The sequence below is a fragment of the Saccoglossus kowalevskii genome, chromosome 7 (genome assembly GCF_978046115.1).
Source record: "Saccoglossus kowalevskii chromosome 7, keSacKowa6.1, whole genome shotgun sequence".
Lineage (NCBI taxonomy): Eukaryota > Metazoa > Hemichordata > Enteropneusta > Harrimaniidae > Saccoglossus > Saccoglossus kowalevskii.
Window position 1 is genome coordinate 39,159,768 of NC_140647.1, and position 16,954 is coordinate 39,176,721.

Below are 16,954 nucleotides of genomic sequence, written 5' to 3' on the forward strand. Positions count from 1 at the left end.
CCCAGAAAAAGTAACTCCTTTATTGCAGAGGTAGAAAATTTATGAGTATGGTCTTTTTGCTTGAATGCCCTCCTCAATTTATCAAACTATACTTCAATGTTTCAATGAATTGCTTTGTAGGTAAACCATCCAAGTTGCGTATCAGTGTTCGTCAAGCTGAAGACTACCCAGTAGATCTCTATTATGTTATGGACATGTCAAATTCCATGGAAGATGATCTGGAAAAATTGAAAGTGTTGGGAGAAATATTAGGTCAGTGGTAATTTACATTAATTACAGATACTACACATCTGCATACTGTGAAATACTTCATTTTAGCTGAAATAAATTTTCGCTGAAAAGACTTTTTTGGTATTTTGCATGGAATTAATTTTCACTGATTCTTGACAAGGTTAATGCAAAATATAGGAAAAACGGTTTCTTCGCTGAATTTTATCTTCACTGATTCATTCCTTCCTTCAGCGAAAAGAGCAAAAATTAATTCCAATCGAAAATAAAGTATTCTACATTACTTACTATCTCACAAAGAATTACCGTACCATTTCAAAATTTATATCATATTTTTTTTTCATTTTTTCTATAGCTGAAGAAATGAAGAACATAACAAAGGACTTCAAGCTTGGATTTGGTTCATTTGTTGATAAAACAGTAATGCCCTATATTAGTACTGTGGAATCCAAGTAAGTTCTTTTATCATGGACACTAATGTAACACCTTTAATGTACCGGATTCGGCTGATACACTGCCCTGGGCGATTTTATGGAGGATTTGATTTTTTTTTAGAAAAATGTGGACCAAAAGATCGCCCAGGCGATGTTATGGCAGATATTACGAAGCCCATCTTGTCCGGAAAAATAACCCTGCACTGATAAAAATGGTCTCAGAAAATGTTTAGAAAAAATAATGTTTCGCGTTGAGCAAATATAATCATGCAAAGTATAAATTCAAAGTGTTTTTATTTAATACATTGGTGAGAGATCGCATTACGTGAACAAGAAGGAAAAGCAAGCCAAAGTCGAAACGGGGTGCATCATGGACATGACACAACACACGCTGCGACAACCGAGTAATCAGCGAAGTCATTTTGGGCACAATTGAACTTCAAGTACTTCTTTACAAACTGATATACCTTAAAAATTCAAGATGCGATACTGCTGACATCAAGTGTGTGTTGACCGAAGTTTGACCCCAAGTCACGCACTGAACTGGCGCGTTACCGTAGCAACCTTTTTCTTTCAAACTCAAGTTATTTATATTACAGACTTTTATAATGCGTTGCACTCGTAATAATTACGCAAACAGAAACATGGGCGCATTTAAATCATAGTAGTCAGGTGTCTTATGATTCATTGATGTTCCAACGGTGAATTATTTTATCCGAAATGAAGTGAATATGTAATATAATAAACTCTGGGCAGCACACTTCGATCGCATTATTCACGTACATTTCGACTGATCTCTACTAACCATGTGTTTGAATTACCTGCGGCATTGGGCAATGACCTCCAGAATTCACGCACTGATTTTTAAATTCGGGCCACCCAGCTTCACCCAAATTAATATAGTTCAAATTAATATAGTTCATTTGTTCAAAAAACCTGTCAACTCTCACAAATACCACGAACGCGAAGAGTTTACTGAAAGGGAGCGTCTTTTTTGGACAAAAAAAAAACACGTCAAATACAAGATTATGTGTGCAAGGTTAGATTTCTAGAATGTACACGACCGCTTAACTCAGTGTTTTTTAATAATCATGTCGCATGTGAAACGCAGGAGACATTTTAGTTCGCCAATTTCCTGTTTACCGATCTTGAACTTTTTGTCAGGAATGCGATACAGATAAAGATTAAACATTAACGATACCTGCCGTTGTCAAATCAACCAAGAGGCTGAATCAGGAAGGCTTGTGTATTTCAAACATCGTAAATAGCATTCATTTCAAGCGCAGACTTTATTTGAGTGTAATAAACATAAGTGAAATGTATTCACGAGCCATAATACTCGTACCTTCTAAAGTTACGACTTTTACTCTTGAAATTGGTGATAAAATACATAAAATACAAACATATACCATTTTTCATGCAACAACAATTCGTATACAGCATTGGATTTATTGGATTTTTACGCGTTTCGACTTCACAGTGAATTATTTTTAGCGTCCTATTTGAAATAGCGCGCTCGATGCAAGATGTCGGATGGGAAAATTGAGGTCTGTAAAAATGTTTGTTGGTTCAGTCAGGCAATGTGTGGACCAAAACATCGCCCACTATTTGAAACATCGCCCATGGGCGGGGTTTAGGATGGGCGGGGTATCAGCCGAATCCGGTACATGTATATATAATATTTAAGGTTGTGATGAATTTTGTCTTAATTTTTAGTCCCCGTTCGGTCGCAGTCCGAAAACGGGGACTTATGTTTTGATGTCCGTGAATGCGTGCGTCTGTGCTTGCATCCAGGCCTGGACCAATCACAATCAAACTTCACACATACATCATACATGATATTATACATATGCACGTCAATTTGTTTCTTGATTTGGTTCAAGATGGCCGAATGGCGGTCATTTTTGTGCTAAACAAATCCTAAATATCAAGCATTTCTCGGCTGTTTACAGATGGATTTTGTTCAAACTTGTTATATACATTAGACATTATAATTTTGTTTTTCAGATAAGTTTAAAAATGGTCGACTGGCGGCCATTTTGTTTTAATAAATGTGGTTCTCATGCCATATCTCTGACTTGCTTTCACTGAATATGTTCCAATGTCATAGATAAACAGATATATTGGTTTGACGATCCTATTCAAAATGGCCGAATGGTGGTCATTTTTGTGCTAAAAAATCATCAAATATCAAGCATTTCTGGCATTTATGGATGGATTCCGTTCAAACTTGGTACATACATTAGACATTACAGGTTCGAGATGCACGTCATTTTATTTTTCAGATTGGATTCAAAATGGTTGACTGGCGGCCATTTTGTTTTAATGATTGGGCTTCTAGAGCCATATCTCTTAAATGCTTTGACTGATTATGTTCAAATTTTATATATTTATTATACATCATGTTATATATATACATGTATTCAAAATGGCTGATTTTGAATGCTGTTCCAGAGCAATATCTCTCAATACGGACAAGTACTTTTTTGACGATCAGATACAAATGTCAATCATTGTAATGTTAAAAAATCATATTCCTGACATGGTTATATTCCAGCTATATTACTATAAACAAAACTGTATATCTTAAATTTGATAACTAACAGGGACTGTGCCATGCATGGCTTGTTAAAAATATCAGCAATGAATGGTGAAGTACTTATAATCTGAAACCTTATTTTCTGGTTTTGCAGAAAACTTCTATTCATTGTTCCAAACAAATCCAATAATTATTATTAAAGCTTCACATCTGTAGTTGTGTTAATGATTAAATTGATTTTAAAGTTCATGTTTATGGCATCATTGTTACTGATTGTAAATGCAATAAACATGTACTTATTGTCATGACAACCACATTTTAATTTGACAAATAAATTGAATATTAAGTTTGTCATGACTAAATTAAAATTGATTTTTTTGCAGACGTAATGAACCTTGCACAGGATGTATTGCTCCGTACGGATTCAAAAATGCACTGCCATTAGATACTGATAGTTCAAAGTTTTCTGTGAGTATACCATGACTCAATGGGTTATCCTTCATTCAAATCTCTCTGGCCAGCTTTGTTTGTTATCTTGTGTCTGTGTATTCTCTCTTCTCTGGCCAGCTATGTTTGTTAGCTTGTGTCTTTGTATGCTTTCTTTGACATTGTTCTGATGACTCCTACATGCCGTCAAAGGTCACCCTTAAGGCCTTTGTATGTTTCTGTATTCTGAATACTTACTGAATAATAATTAATTACAGGAGGAGATAAGTAAACAGAAGACATCTGGAAATTTGGATGCACCAGAAGGTGGTATGGATGCACTGATGCAAGCTACTGTCTGTAAAGTATGTACTTCTCCTACATGTCCTAAAATGTTCTTTTTTTGTGCCATTCAGGATTGTTGATATACATGTAAATGTTTCGTCTTAATTAGTCCCTGTTCGAATGCAGTCCAAAAGCAGGGACTTATGTTTTGGCCTCCGTGAGCTTGTACTTCCGACCGTCCGTCCGTCCGTGCGTCCGGACCTGTATCTTAGAAACGACTGGACCAATCACAATCAAACTTCACACATACATCATACATGACATACACAGTCTGATTCAAGATTGCAGAATGGCAGCCCTTTTTTGTACTGAAAATAGGATATATATTCGTTCGTTATACATCATATTATAGATATATACATGTATTCAAAATGGCTGATTTCGTTTTAATTAATGCTGTTTCAGAGCAATATCTCTCAATGTGGACAAGTACTCATTTGACGATCAGATACAAATGTCAATCATTTTAATGTTAAACAATCATCATAATCGTATTCCTGACATTGTAATATTCTAGCTATATAACTATAAAGAAAAATATATATCTTAAATTCGATAACTAACAGGGACTTGCATGGCTTGTTATTTTTTATTAGCTCCGCTGTCGACTTTGTCGAGCGGAGCTTATTATATTGTCCGTCATCGACTTCTTCTTGAAAACTACAAGCCTGAATGCTTTGATACTTGGTGTATATGTACCTTGGGTAGACCTCTGTTAGATTTGTTAATTTCGTGGTGATATCTTCAATTATTTAATTTTGATGATTATTTTTGTCATTTTTGGTGAAAAGTGATATTTTTGAATTCTTGTTGAAAACAGCAAGTCCCGTTGCTTTGATACTACACATATTGTTCATTTTTTTAATGATATCTTCTGTTTTTTAATTGAAATGTTCATTTCTAACAGCGGAGCTATCTCAGCCGACAGGCTGCTTGTTTAATATTAAATGGATAGTATTGTAGTGCTCAAAAAAAAGCTTTCTTCTCATTAAGTCAGGGGAATTTTATAAATTGATATCTTAAAAGGCACTTGTTAGTGTATATGTTCTATTAGAAGCCTATTTCTTATAGAAGTACACAAAACCAAGAATTTCCTTTATTTTTAGTGGGTCATTTATGTATTATTTTGACTATAAGTTTTGTTATTGACCTGTGCATGGGCTAATAAAGCAAATAATCTGCCATTGGATAGTTAATATTTTAATCTTTGAAATATTGCTTTTCATTATACATTATAACAGAATGGTATTGGATGGCGTGACAATTCCAGACATTTGATTATTTATACTACAGATGCTCCATTTCATTATGCAGGCGATGGAAAGGTATGTTGATCACTCAGGTGTCACACATAATTCTTTTTTGCATATTTTTGTAAAGCAGATGAATCCAGTCACAAGCAATACACTCACTGTGATGTAGAAATAGCCAGCACCAGGTCACACCTAGTTATACACTCAATGTGATGTAGAAATAGTCAGCACCAGGTCACGCCTAGTTATACACTCAATGTGATGTAGAAATAGTCAGCACCAGGTCACACCTAGTTATACACTCAATGTGATGTAGAAATAGTCAGCACCAGGTCACGCCTAGTTATACACTCAATGTGATGTAGAAATAGTCAGCACCAGGTCACGCCTAGTTATACACTCAATGTGATGTAGAAATAGTCAGCACCAGGTCACGCCTAGTTATACACTCAATGTGATGTAGAAATAGTCAGCACCAGGTCATACCTAGTTATACACTCAATGTGATGTAGAAATAGTCAGCACCAGGTCACACCTAGTTATACACACAATGTGATGTAGAAATAGTCAGCACCAGGTCACACCTAGTTATACACTCAACGTGATGTAGAAATAGTCAGCACCAGTTCACACCTAATTATACACTCAATGTGATGTAGAAATAGTCAGCACCAGGTCACACCTAGTTATACACTCAATGTGATGTAGAAATAGTCAGCACCAGGTCACACCTAGTTATACACTCAATGTGATGTAGAAATAGTCAGCACCAGTTCACACCTAGTTATACACACAATGTGATGTAGAAATAGTCAGCACCAGGTCACGCCTAGTTATACACTCAATGTGATGTAGAAATAGTCAGCACCAGGTCACACCAAGTTATATACACTCAATGTGATGTAGAAATAGTCAGCACCAGGTCACGCCTAGTTATACACTCAATGTTATGTAGAAATAGTCAGCACCAGTTCACACCTAGTTATACACTCAATGTGATGTAGAAATAGTCAGCACCAGTTCACACCTAATTATACACTCAATGTGATGTAGAAATAGTCAGCACCAGGTCACACCTAGTTATACACTCAATGTGATGTAGAAATAGTCAGCACCAGTTCACACCTAGTTATACACTCAATGTGATGTAGAAATAGTCAGCACCAGGTCACGCCTAGTTATACACTCAATGTTATGTAGTAATAGTCAGCACCAGTTCACACCTAGTTATAGACTCAATGTGATGTAGAAATAGTCAGCACCAGTTCACACCTAGTTATACACTCAATGTGATGTAGAAATAGTCAGCACCAGGTCACACCTAGTTATAGACTCAATGTGATGTAGAAATAGTCAGCACCAGGTCACACCTAGTTATAGACTCAATGTGATGTAGAAATAGTCAGCACCAGGTCACACCTAGTTATAGACTCAATGTGATGTAGAAATAGTCAGCACCAGGTCACACCTAGTTATACACTCAATGTGATGTAGAAATAGTCAGCACCAGTTCACACCTAGTTATAGACTCAATGTGATGTAGAAATAGTCAGCACCAGGTCACACCTAGTTATACACTCAATGTGATGTAGAAATAGTCAGCACCAGGTCACACCTAGTTATAGACTCAATGTGATGTAGAAATAGTCAGCACCAGGTCACACCTAGTTATACACTCAATGTGATGTAGAAATAGTCAGCACCAGGTCACACCTAGTTATAGACTCAATGTGATGTAGAAATAGTCAGCACCAGGTCACACCTAGTTATAGACTCAATGTGATGTAGAAATAGTCAGCACCAGGTCACACCTAGTTATAGACTCAATGTGATGTAGAAATAGTCAGCACCAGGTCACACCTAGTTATACACTCAATGTGATGTAGAAATAGTCAGCACCAGGTCACACCTAGTTATAGACTCAATGTGATGTAGAAATAGTCAGCACCAGGTCACACCAAGTTATATACACTCAACGTGACTGGCTACATTTACAACATAATAAATCAAATTGTACTTGGCTTTAACATCATTCAGAAACATCACTGTTATTGTAACTGTGTGGTTTTACGGTAATAGTGAAGGCTAACACACAGTCTTTTACCTGAGTTGCTAGTTATAACAATAAAATGTTGATATGTTGAATTACAGCTTGGTGGTATTGTGCGACCTAATGATGGTATATGTCATCTAGATATGGATACAGGCGAGTACACTATGTCCACATTACTGGTGAGTCTTCTAACACAGATATACTGTAAAACATATCTTGTTAGCTCGCATGTTATTTTAGCTAATTTAGCTACTGGGGTAATCTGTAATTTTGCTAATTCAAAATGTAGCTAATTTAACAGAAAGTCTATTCTCACAGGGAGATAGTCAACACTGAAGCTAAATTAAGATTCTGTTAATTCATGTCAAATCCGCTAAAATCCACAGTCCCTCTATCACCGGTCTGGAAACGCCTCTTGTTTTACGTGTGAATCGGCGGGATTAGTGGGCTAACGCTTGTAACGGCTCTCCGCGAAGCGCGGTACTATACTGTTGATAGCTTCGAGATACATCGCGTTCAGTGTTGTGATCTATTTTTGACTCCCATGTGCGAAGCACAAAATGGGAGTCTTTGCAGTTAGTGTGTCTGTATGTGTGTATGTGTGTGTGTATGTGTGTCCGACTGTTCCACTGCTATCTCAAGAACCATACATCGGTTTTTGATGAAACTTGGTGCATAGATGCTCTGGGCCAATGCGCAGATTTGATTAGGTTTTGGTAAAAATCCATGCTCGTTAATTACCTAATTTGCATGATAATTAGCTAATTTTTAGCTGTTCTATGACTGTTCCACTGATATCTAAAGAACCACTCATTGGATTTTGATGAAACTTGGTACATAGATGCTCTGAACATATGTGCATATTAATTACCTAATTTGCATGATAATTAGCTATTTTTTAGTGGTTCCATGACTGTTCCACTGATATCTAAACAACCACTCATTGGATTTTGATGAAACTTGGTACATAGATGCTCTGAACTAATGCTAGGTTTTGATTAGTTTTTGGTAATAATCCGTGGATACTAATTACCTAATTTGCATAATGATTAGTCAATTTTCGGTTTTTCCACTGATATCTCAAGTACTAATCATCACATTTCAATGAAACTTGGTACATAGATGTCATACGACACTGCACAGACCTGATAGTTTTTATGGTAATATCAGTACATATTAATTACCTAATTTGCATAATTAATTAATTTTCAGCATTTGATATAAGTAGTTAGCATTACATTTCAATGAAACTTGGTACTTACATACTCGAAGGACTATGCAGAGATTGATTGTTTTCGATAAATATTTGTGCATATTAATCACCTAATTTGCATAATTAGTTAATTTTCAGCTTTTCCAAGGGTATCTCAAGTACTAATCATCGCATTTCAATGAAACTTGGTACATAGATCCTTTAGGACTATGCAGAGACCTGATTAGTTTTAGGGTAAATAATTGTGCATATTAATTACCTAATTTGCATAATTAATTTTCAGCTTTTCTACTGATATCTAAAGTACTAATCACATTTCAATGAATCTAGAATTATGCAGACCCAATTAGTTTCCGATAAATATTTGTGCATATTAATCACCTAATTTGCATAATTAACCAACTTTCACACTGATATCTCAGGTACTATACATCACATATCAATGAATGTACATGGATGCTGTAGGACAATAGACAGACCTGAATAATTGTGGGTTAAAATCTGTACATATTAATTACCTAATTTGCATAATTAACCAATTTTAAGCTTTCACACTGATATCTAAAGTACCGTAAAAACTCCAAAATTTAGACCGGTTTTAAATAATTGGTGTTAGAAATGTGACGTGTTTTTAGAGTCAAAATTAAGGTGCATTTTCAGACGGTCGAATTTTTCAGAATAGAAATCAGCAAATGAAAAAATGGGGATGATAGACAGTGTGCTTCATTAGTTTTTAAAAAATGCAATGTCCGTCAATTGACGTAAATTTCCTCATGTTTCACGATAAAAGCAAAGGTCGTGGCCGAGTTGTAACTCAAAATCTAAACAAAGTCATCAATCAGTGAGTATTATGACAAGCAAAACAAAACATCAAGACGCGGAGAAGAGGTCAGCACAAAACTAATAGGTCAAAAGACAAAGCTGTCTCGCACTACCTAGGAAAACTTGCGAATGTTCGAAGTACAGGTACCCATTGGACAAAAGATACATGGAAGTTTAGCAAACTATCTCCCCGACCCAGTGCAATGTATCCGGTTAGAATCAAAGCTCACGTGTCCCTTATTTGAGGGACCAAATTCTGCCGTAAATTCGCCCTTGGATTAAAAAATAAAATGGGATTTAAGAAAATAAAATGGGACTTTTAAGGTGTATTTTGGCGTTATTTTTCGGACATTTCAATCAATCCTGCCGGCTAAAATAGAGTAAGTTTTACCGTAATCATTGACGTCTGTCTATTCAAGAGTACACGTGTATGATTTTTATCGTGACTAGCGTGAGCGGGTAAGCTTCCTTTCGAGAATGAGCTGTTATCACTGTGAACAATGTTAAATTATTCTTCAGATGACCAGTTTATTTTTTAAAAACAACTAATTTTTTTATTTAAAAAAAATCATGCCGTTTTCGCATCAAAATCCAAGCCAAAATATCGTACTACAACATCAATCTCTTCCGCATTGCGTTCAATAACATTAACATATTTAAATAAGCTATGGTAATTTGAACACGTTGGCATCATCCAGCTTTTTGATTGGTTAATTAGCGATTTGACCTATTTGACCTAAGAGAACATGGCGGATATCCTACAGCATCAAACGTTTATACGAGACCGGAATCATTCGCTTACGATGAAACTAAGTTGACTTTTATTTGTATTTCATAACCATTCAACAAATTTATTTTGTGTACATTATTATAATCACTACTGAGTACAGTAATAATCAACAATTCAGAAACGCAGCATGCCGAGATTTTTGTGTTCGTTTTTATTTGAAACTTCGTTTATTTAGAATATATTTTCGTTACCAATAAAATAAAAATCTCTCAGTCAATCAGAAACCCGGATTCTTGCCTTCGAGGAAGGTCCCGTTTGAACGCTCACATCGGTTTTTTTTTCGTTTGGGGGAAAACTAAAACTGGTCGAAATTTTCGAATAAGAATGAGTCAGCAATTTTTAGTGGAGTCGAAAATTTGGAGGTAAATAAAACACCGAAACCCGGCAAATAAATAGGCGGCCGAATTTTTAGAGGGGTTGAAATTTTGGAGTTTTCACGGTAGTAATTATTCCATTTCAATGAAACTTAGTACAAAGATGCTCTAGGACAATGTACAAACCTAATTAGTTTGGGGTAAAAATCTGTTCATATTAATTCCCTAATAAGCATAATAATTCATAATTTTTTGGTTCTAATCACATTTCAATTAAACTTGGAGACATAGATTTTCTGTTACATTGCGCAGACCTCATTAGTTTTACACTCAAATCTGGTCATATTAATTTTCTGATTTGCATAATTAGTTTTCAGCTAAGTAATTTCGAATTATATTTAATGTGTCTCCAATACTCTCAGCACATGGGAGTTCTTTCTAAGCTTTCTTTGATTTAACGTTTCCAGAACATATTTGATACCGTATACAAATATTTTTTACCATAGTTGATTCATAACGTCTTTGTTTTTAAGGAGAGTAAGTTTCTTTGTATACAATATGTTGATTCTTGACGTTTTCTTGTGTGAAATTATGTCTTTTTCACCTTTTGTAATAGATGGACTGTGCCGTGACTTGTAAACTGACTCGTTTTTTCTGCTCCTCTCATTAACGGTACATTCTTGACAACATGACAACATTTGTGTTTTTGGTAGATTTGAAATACGTTTAGCACAATGGTCATGTTGAATATACGATTTTGATGATTGTTCGTTCAAAACATGACACTTATTTTTAAGAAGTAAACGGCGTCGTTAAAAACAAAATGGCCGCTCCCAGTTACGATGTTCTACACATTTTACTTCGGTCATTTTTTTTTTCTGCTTATTTTGTTTTTCAGGCATATTAATTGCAACAACTATGTATATCGGCAACATAATCAATTGAAATACTGTTTATTGTCACAAGATGTATGATTTTTGGGTCTTGGTTTTGCACGTCATTGTATTCACGATGGTGCCATTTTGGATCACATCATTCACTCAGTCGTATAATTGTAACGCTAGTTTCTGTTCCGATTACAAGGGAATGTAGTGATTCTCTAATTCCATTTTTATTTTGTGATTAAAGAAACTACTTCTGAAACTAATGGGGTGGTTTAATTCTGTTTGGGATGTAATAAAGAGTGTAATTTCATAGATAAATTTTGTTTACGTTCAGACAGCAGTTGTGGAGTTTTGACAGGCGTGTGGGCGTGGCAATCATGCCTCATAAAAGGTTTCTCCGTTATGTTTTCGGCACTGGTTGAACTACATGGTTTATTTTTATGCACTTCATGGAAATCTTCCTCAAATGACGTCTTTTAAAACAAAATCCCAGTCAATGTTCATTGTTCAACAAAATTGCCGTAAGCCTTCCGCATGGTAATGTTGTGATCTGTGTGCTGGTACTGACGCATGCGCAATGACCCAAATCGCTAAGTATCATGGTAACTTCCAGTGGGTTAATGATATGCACGACTACATCAATGGAAGTTTATTTTCGGGATAACTTGGCGTAAGGTGTCAACAATTTATTTGCCCGTTACGAGGGTTAGTACAATAGAATACTAAGCGTTTCCAGACCGGTGATAGAGGGACTGTGGTTCTACACACTGATTGATGCACTTTTTCACTGAGATGTTAGTGTTATGATCTAATTTGTATGTGATTGTACATCCACCCTTGACAATATGTATCTTTTTATCAGGATTATCCTTCAATTAGTCAACTCAATTTCCAAATGCAACAACACAACGTGATTCCAGTGTTTGCTGTGACAGCTAGTCAGTTACCTATATACTCGGTATGTTTTTTTCCTAGCTTTCATCAAACAAATATCATGCACATGTTTCTGTGCTCAAAATAACTTGTATTTGAATGATTCAGTATACAACAAATGCTATTATGTGTGTTTCTCTATTGGAGATGCACTAAAGCAAACATTCTCAGGTGTTATTATTAATGGCAAAACTATTTCTTAGTTTTTGTCCATACAAGTTCTAAATTTGTCTCAGATCATTGTTTGGTTTTCTGATCACTTGATAGGCTAGAATTTCACAACTTGTTCTATTACAGAGAATAAAATGGATATTCTTCATCTGTCAAAGTTGATATTTTTTTTACATCATTGATGATTCAAGTTGATTAATTGACTTGATTCAAGCGGTTTAATTTATTCATCAAAATAATTCAAGAACATTAATATAGTACTTGTACACAGTATTTGAGGTTGATGTTAATATAAAAGTGCTAATAATTTTCTTTTAAATGTTTGTTTGGTACGTTAATTATATGCAAATTAGATATGCTAATTATATGCAAGTTAGTGGAGAACACTGAGCATTGTGTTTTTTTTACATCAAGGTCAGTACTACTGTGATTTGTAATTAGATAGATCTAATTAGACCAATTAGGGTTTATTTCACTCAATGAACCCTAATTTTGTCACATCAGTATGTCTCTTAACAAATAAATAAACTTGTGTTATATTGCACAGTATTTCCAATATTGATACTTAGTTTAACCAACCAGTCTACATCTGTCTGCACCTAGCTACTTCATAAATAAAACGGTTATGTTTTATTTCTCCATTGTAGGAATTGACAAACTTTATTGAGGGATCCACTGCAGGTCTGCTTGCCAATGATTCATCCAATATTGTTGATCTAGTCAAAGAAAATTATCAGGTAAGTTCACTACACATAGTTGTATGCTTGAGATTACTGAGAGAACAATACAACCAAGTTTTCATACACCATGGAGGTAGAAAAGAGAAGGAGTGAGGACGCTATTGTTTCCGCTGGTTTCATGATGCTTTGGATTTGTTTACTCGGTACACATTGTAATTAGTTTGCAAACACGCTGTACAATGTCACAGTTAAACGGCTTACGTGTTTCGGCTGTATTCAGAAGCTTCACGAAGATTTTCAACGCACTCCGCATGCCCAAACAGATAACAATAATACAAAATGCAGCAAAAGACGTACGCTGAGTGTACTCAACATCTTGTTATAATCTTATCATGTATCCTTAAATTTCACTGCGGAAATTTGCGGAATTTTTTTAATCAATGTCCAAAGTTGGACAACTATTGCAATAAAAAATATCAGAAAAGAAGTAATCACACATCTTGGTAGCATCCGTATGCAGAATTTCCGGTACCTACATGTGTGAAATTACCTTTGTGATCCGATAAAGGTCATTGCGCATGCACAATTCTTTTATTTATGGTTTGTGCATTCAATTTTATAGACGATGTTTAAACGGAATTTATTTTTTTCAGTTCTACTCTTGTTTTCTTGTGTAAATAAGCGACTATCATCATGTAGATAAAACGACTTCTAAACAAAAACAATAAGTGGCTTAACCAGAGCGAAGACAAAGGATGTTTATAAGATTAACATGGGCACTCCTTCTCTTTTCTACCTCCATGCATACACTAAGATATTCTGTCAGTAGGTTTGCATTTCCTCATAAAGTTGGATGTCGCAAAAATGATTGCATCCTGTAGCTTATGAATATGTTAACAGTACTGTATGTATGTAAGAAATAAAAAATAAAATGTACTGACAAATGTTTAATATGATACGATACTATTGTTATTACAACTAATGTAGCATCATTACAGGGTTCAGATTACTATATTGGTTGAATCTTTTTCATTCCAGAAAATCACTTCTAAGGTGACCTTAGTAGATGATGCTCCAGTAAATATTACAGTGGCGTACACATCATTGTGTCTTGGTAACAAGACTACTGTGGGATCTAAAGAATGTGGTGGATTACGTGTAGGTGATACAGTGTACTTTGATATCGATATTATCGCCAATGGATGTCCTAAACCACATGAAGGGAGGTATGCTGTTATTTCTTTTTTTTTTACCTGTGTTAAATTTTAAATGTTGATTGTAGAAATCATTGCATGTGCTACAGCACTAAGCATCACGTAACTGTGGTTTTGTTTGAAAAACTGCTTTCCTAGCAATGTCTTTCCTGACAGATACTTACTATGGCTTTTTGCATTTCATGATTGTTTTGTCCTTTATTTATTTTTAAAAAAATTTGCTTAGAAAACAAATGCAAAGCTTACATGATGTTAAACAAATCAGATTATATGATGATGCTTACCGTAAAAACCCGCAAATAAGCGCCACCCTCAATTAAGAGCCACTCAGTGAAAATTTGTTACATTTGACCCTCCATTAAGAGCCACCAAGAGTTGAGTGGTTTTGTCAATAAGAACCCTGAAATAAGCGCCAGCCGCCCGGTTGTTTACAATCAGGCAGACGCAAGCTTGTTGTGCCTCACTTCCACCCTGCATTGTTTATTGCACCACAGAAGGTGTGAGACAAATAAAGATTATCCCCATAACTTGCCTGACGTCCTGTGTAATTGAGAACGGAAGAATGATAGACGAAAGAAATGCACTGAGAGCGTGAATGTGACTGTCAACTTGTCCATTTTATATTTCTGACACACAATCAACCAATTCACAAACTATTCAGTAGTAACTACTAGTATGTTTTTTGCCGAAACACCGAAGGACACGTTGAGATATTCATTGTCAATGTTGTCTTTATAACCAAGTAAAGAACGTCACGATTTTAGAACGCCTTTATCGGAAAATCGGAGGTATCGAAAATACATTCTCACAGACGGACCGGAACAGGAAGTCAGCAGAAAACAAAAGATTTTTTCCTTAGCGTGGGGGAAAACAGAGGTGTTAATCCGGTCCTGGCAACATTTGAGGGATCGTGACGTAGCTCCGACTGTGAGAATGTAATGATTACGCAGCCCACTCTCGCTGATCGTGATTTTGGGTTATTTTTTGCATTTCATTTGAGACGTTCGTTTTGGGGTGATTCGAGACAAAATCTTCAGGGAAGTAACAAAATAACTGGCATTAGTTTGGAGAGGACTCTCTTGCCGAAAATAATCAAAATTGAAGTCGAATGGATTAGTTCCACAAACTTGCGCGATCAACTCGTCTTACAGCAAAGTGAAGTCTACGTGACCCGCCTGACCCAAATATTTAAATTAGCTATTTGTGAGAATTGAAAATAATCTGAACTTGTACCAATCAGAAAATGCCTTGTAACAGGCCTGGGCTTTCGTGAATGATTTCGTCTCTCCGATTGGTCACAGGAAATTATTTTTAATACATGTAATTGTTACTTTCTCGGTATCGTTTCGTATTTGGTTATATAGGGGTGGGGCTATAGTTTGACCCTGTTTGCGTGGACTGTGAAGTACGTGAATATCATTAACATATCATTATAAGCTGGCTTGATTATGAAACAGGAAATATAAACCAAAGCTGTACTGTCAGACGTCTAGCACAATTAAAACAATGCCCAAGTACCCAAGCTGTAAAAATCTATAGAAAAACGTGTTTTTATTTATTGTTTTTGCCATAAATACAAGTGATTGGGCATCATTTTCTTCATTCGTTCCATGCTTGCTTTGCAAGTATGTCTTCTCCTGTCGCTGCTGGTCAGATCAATTCTATCCGAAACTATTTTATATCGTCACCAAATCAACCACCACGCCAGCCACAGCCACCCAAGTTATTCCCAGTTTTCAAGAAAAAAGTTTGCCGTACAAAACTTGGTAAACAATTGTACAACGGAAGTACAAGTGATTCGAGTGTAGGGTCAGACACTGAAAGTGCTACCAAATCCGACTTCAGGCATCGCTACGCATTGTCAGTAAAATGTGACTTCAGGCATCGCTACACATTATCGATGAAACGACGAATCGTCGTATTTATTTGACATTTGTTATTCCCATAACAGTATTTTTACAGAATAAATTAATTGCAATGATACATCATTAATAATTACTTGTCTGTTTTGGTTGTGTGTGTGTTTGCCTATCCCCTTCGCTATTTCACAATGAAAAAGTTTGATGACCCTGGTTTAAGAGCCACTGGCTACAAAGTTGTCAAAATGTTACCTCAAATAAGCACCACCCAGAAATGAAAGTGTTACAAAGTGGCTCTTATTTGAGGGTTTTTACGGTATTTGCATCTCATACCCATCCTTCCAATCATTGGTGGAGGTTTAAGTGGCATTTGTAATAGACTATTCTTCGTCTGTTCTATACTCACCACAGATGTTTCTCACTTTTTTCAGTTTTATCATCAAACCTATTGGATTTAATGAAGAAATGACAGTCAATTACAAAGTGGAGTGTAATTGTGGATGTGAAGCTGATAAGGTACATAGTGATGACATCTAAGACTACCACTGACAACATTAAAAATATTATTGTATATTGTAAAATTTTTCTACCAATGAATATACTTTTTGCTTTGGAATCCAGTGTTTGTTTTTTTCAATGATTCATGAAGAATATTTTGTTTACATTAGTGAGATGAGACAGCTCTTATTAGCTCCGCTGTCGACTTTGTCGAGCAGAGCTTATCATATGAGTGATTGTCCGTCGTCCGTGTCAATGTTTTACTTATTCGACTTCTTCTTGAAAACTACAAGCCTGA

At 35.6% G+C, this 16,954-nt stretch overlaps 1 protein-coding gene across 1 annotated transcript in view; it reads left to right on the forward strand.

Moving 5' to 3' along the window:
• LOC102802131 (integrin beta pat-3-like) overlaps window positions 1-16,954 on the forward strand; it is an 86,791-nt gene that overhangs the window by 38,824 nt on the left and 31,013 nt on the right. The window contains exons 6-15 of the mRNA XM_085501553.1: window positions 121-252; window positions 584-680; window positions 3,585-3,669; window positions 3,906-3,992; window positions 5,214-5,297; window positions 7,377-7,457; window positions 12,164-12,259; window positions 13,053-13,142; window positions 14,124-14,311; window positions 16,590-16,674. Of these exons, the coding sequence (XP_085357679.1) occupies window positions 121-252; window positions 584-680; window positions 3,585-3,669; window positions 3,906-3,992; window positions 5,214-5,297; window positions 7,377-7,457; window positions 12,164-12,259; window positions 13,053-13,142; window positions 14,124-14,311; window positions 16,590-16,674 (1,025 nt within the window). The remainder of the gene's footprint in view (window positions 1-120; window positions 253-583; window positions 681-3,584; window positions 3,670-3,905; window positions 3,993-5,213; window positions 5,298-7,376; window positions 7,458-12,163; window positions 12,260-13,052; window positions 13,143-14,123; window positions 14,312-16,589; window positions 16,675-16,954) is intronic.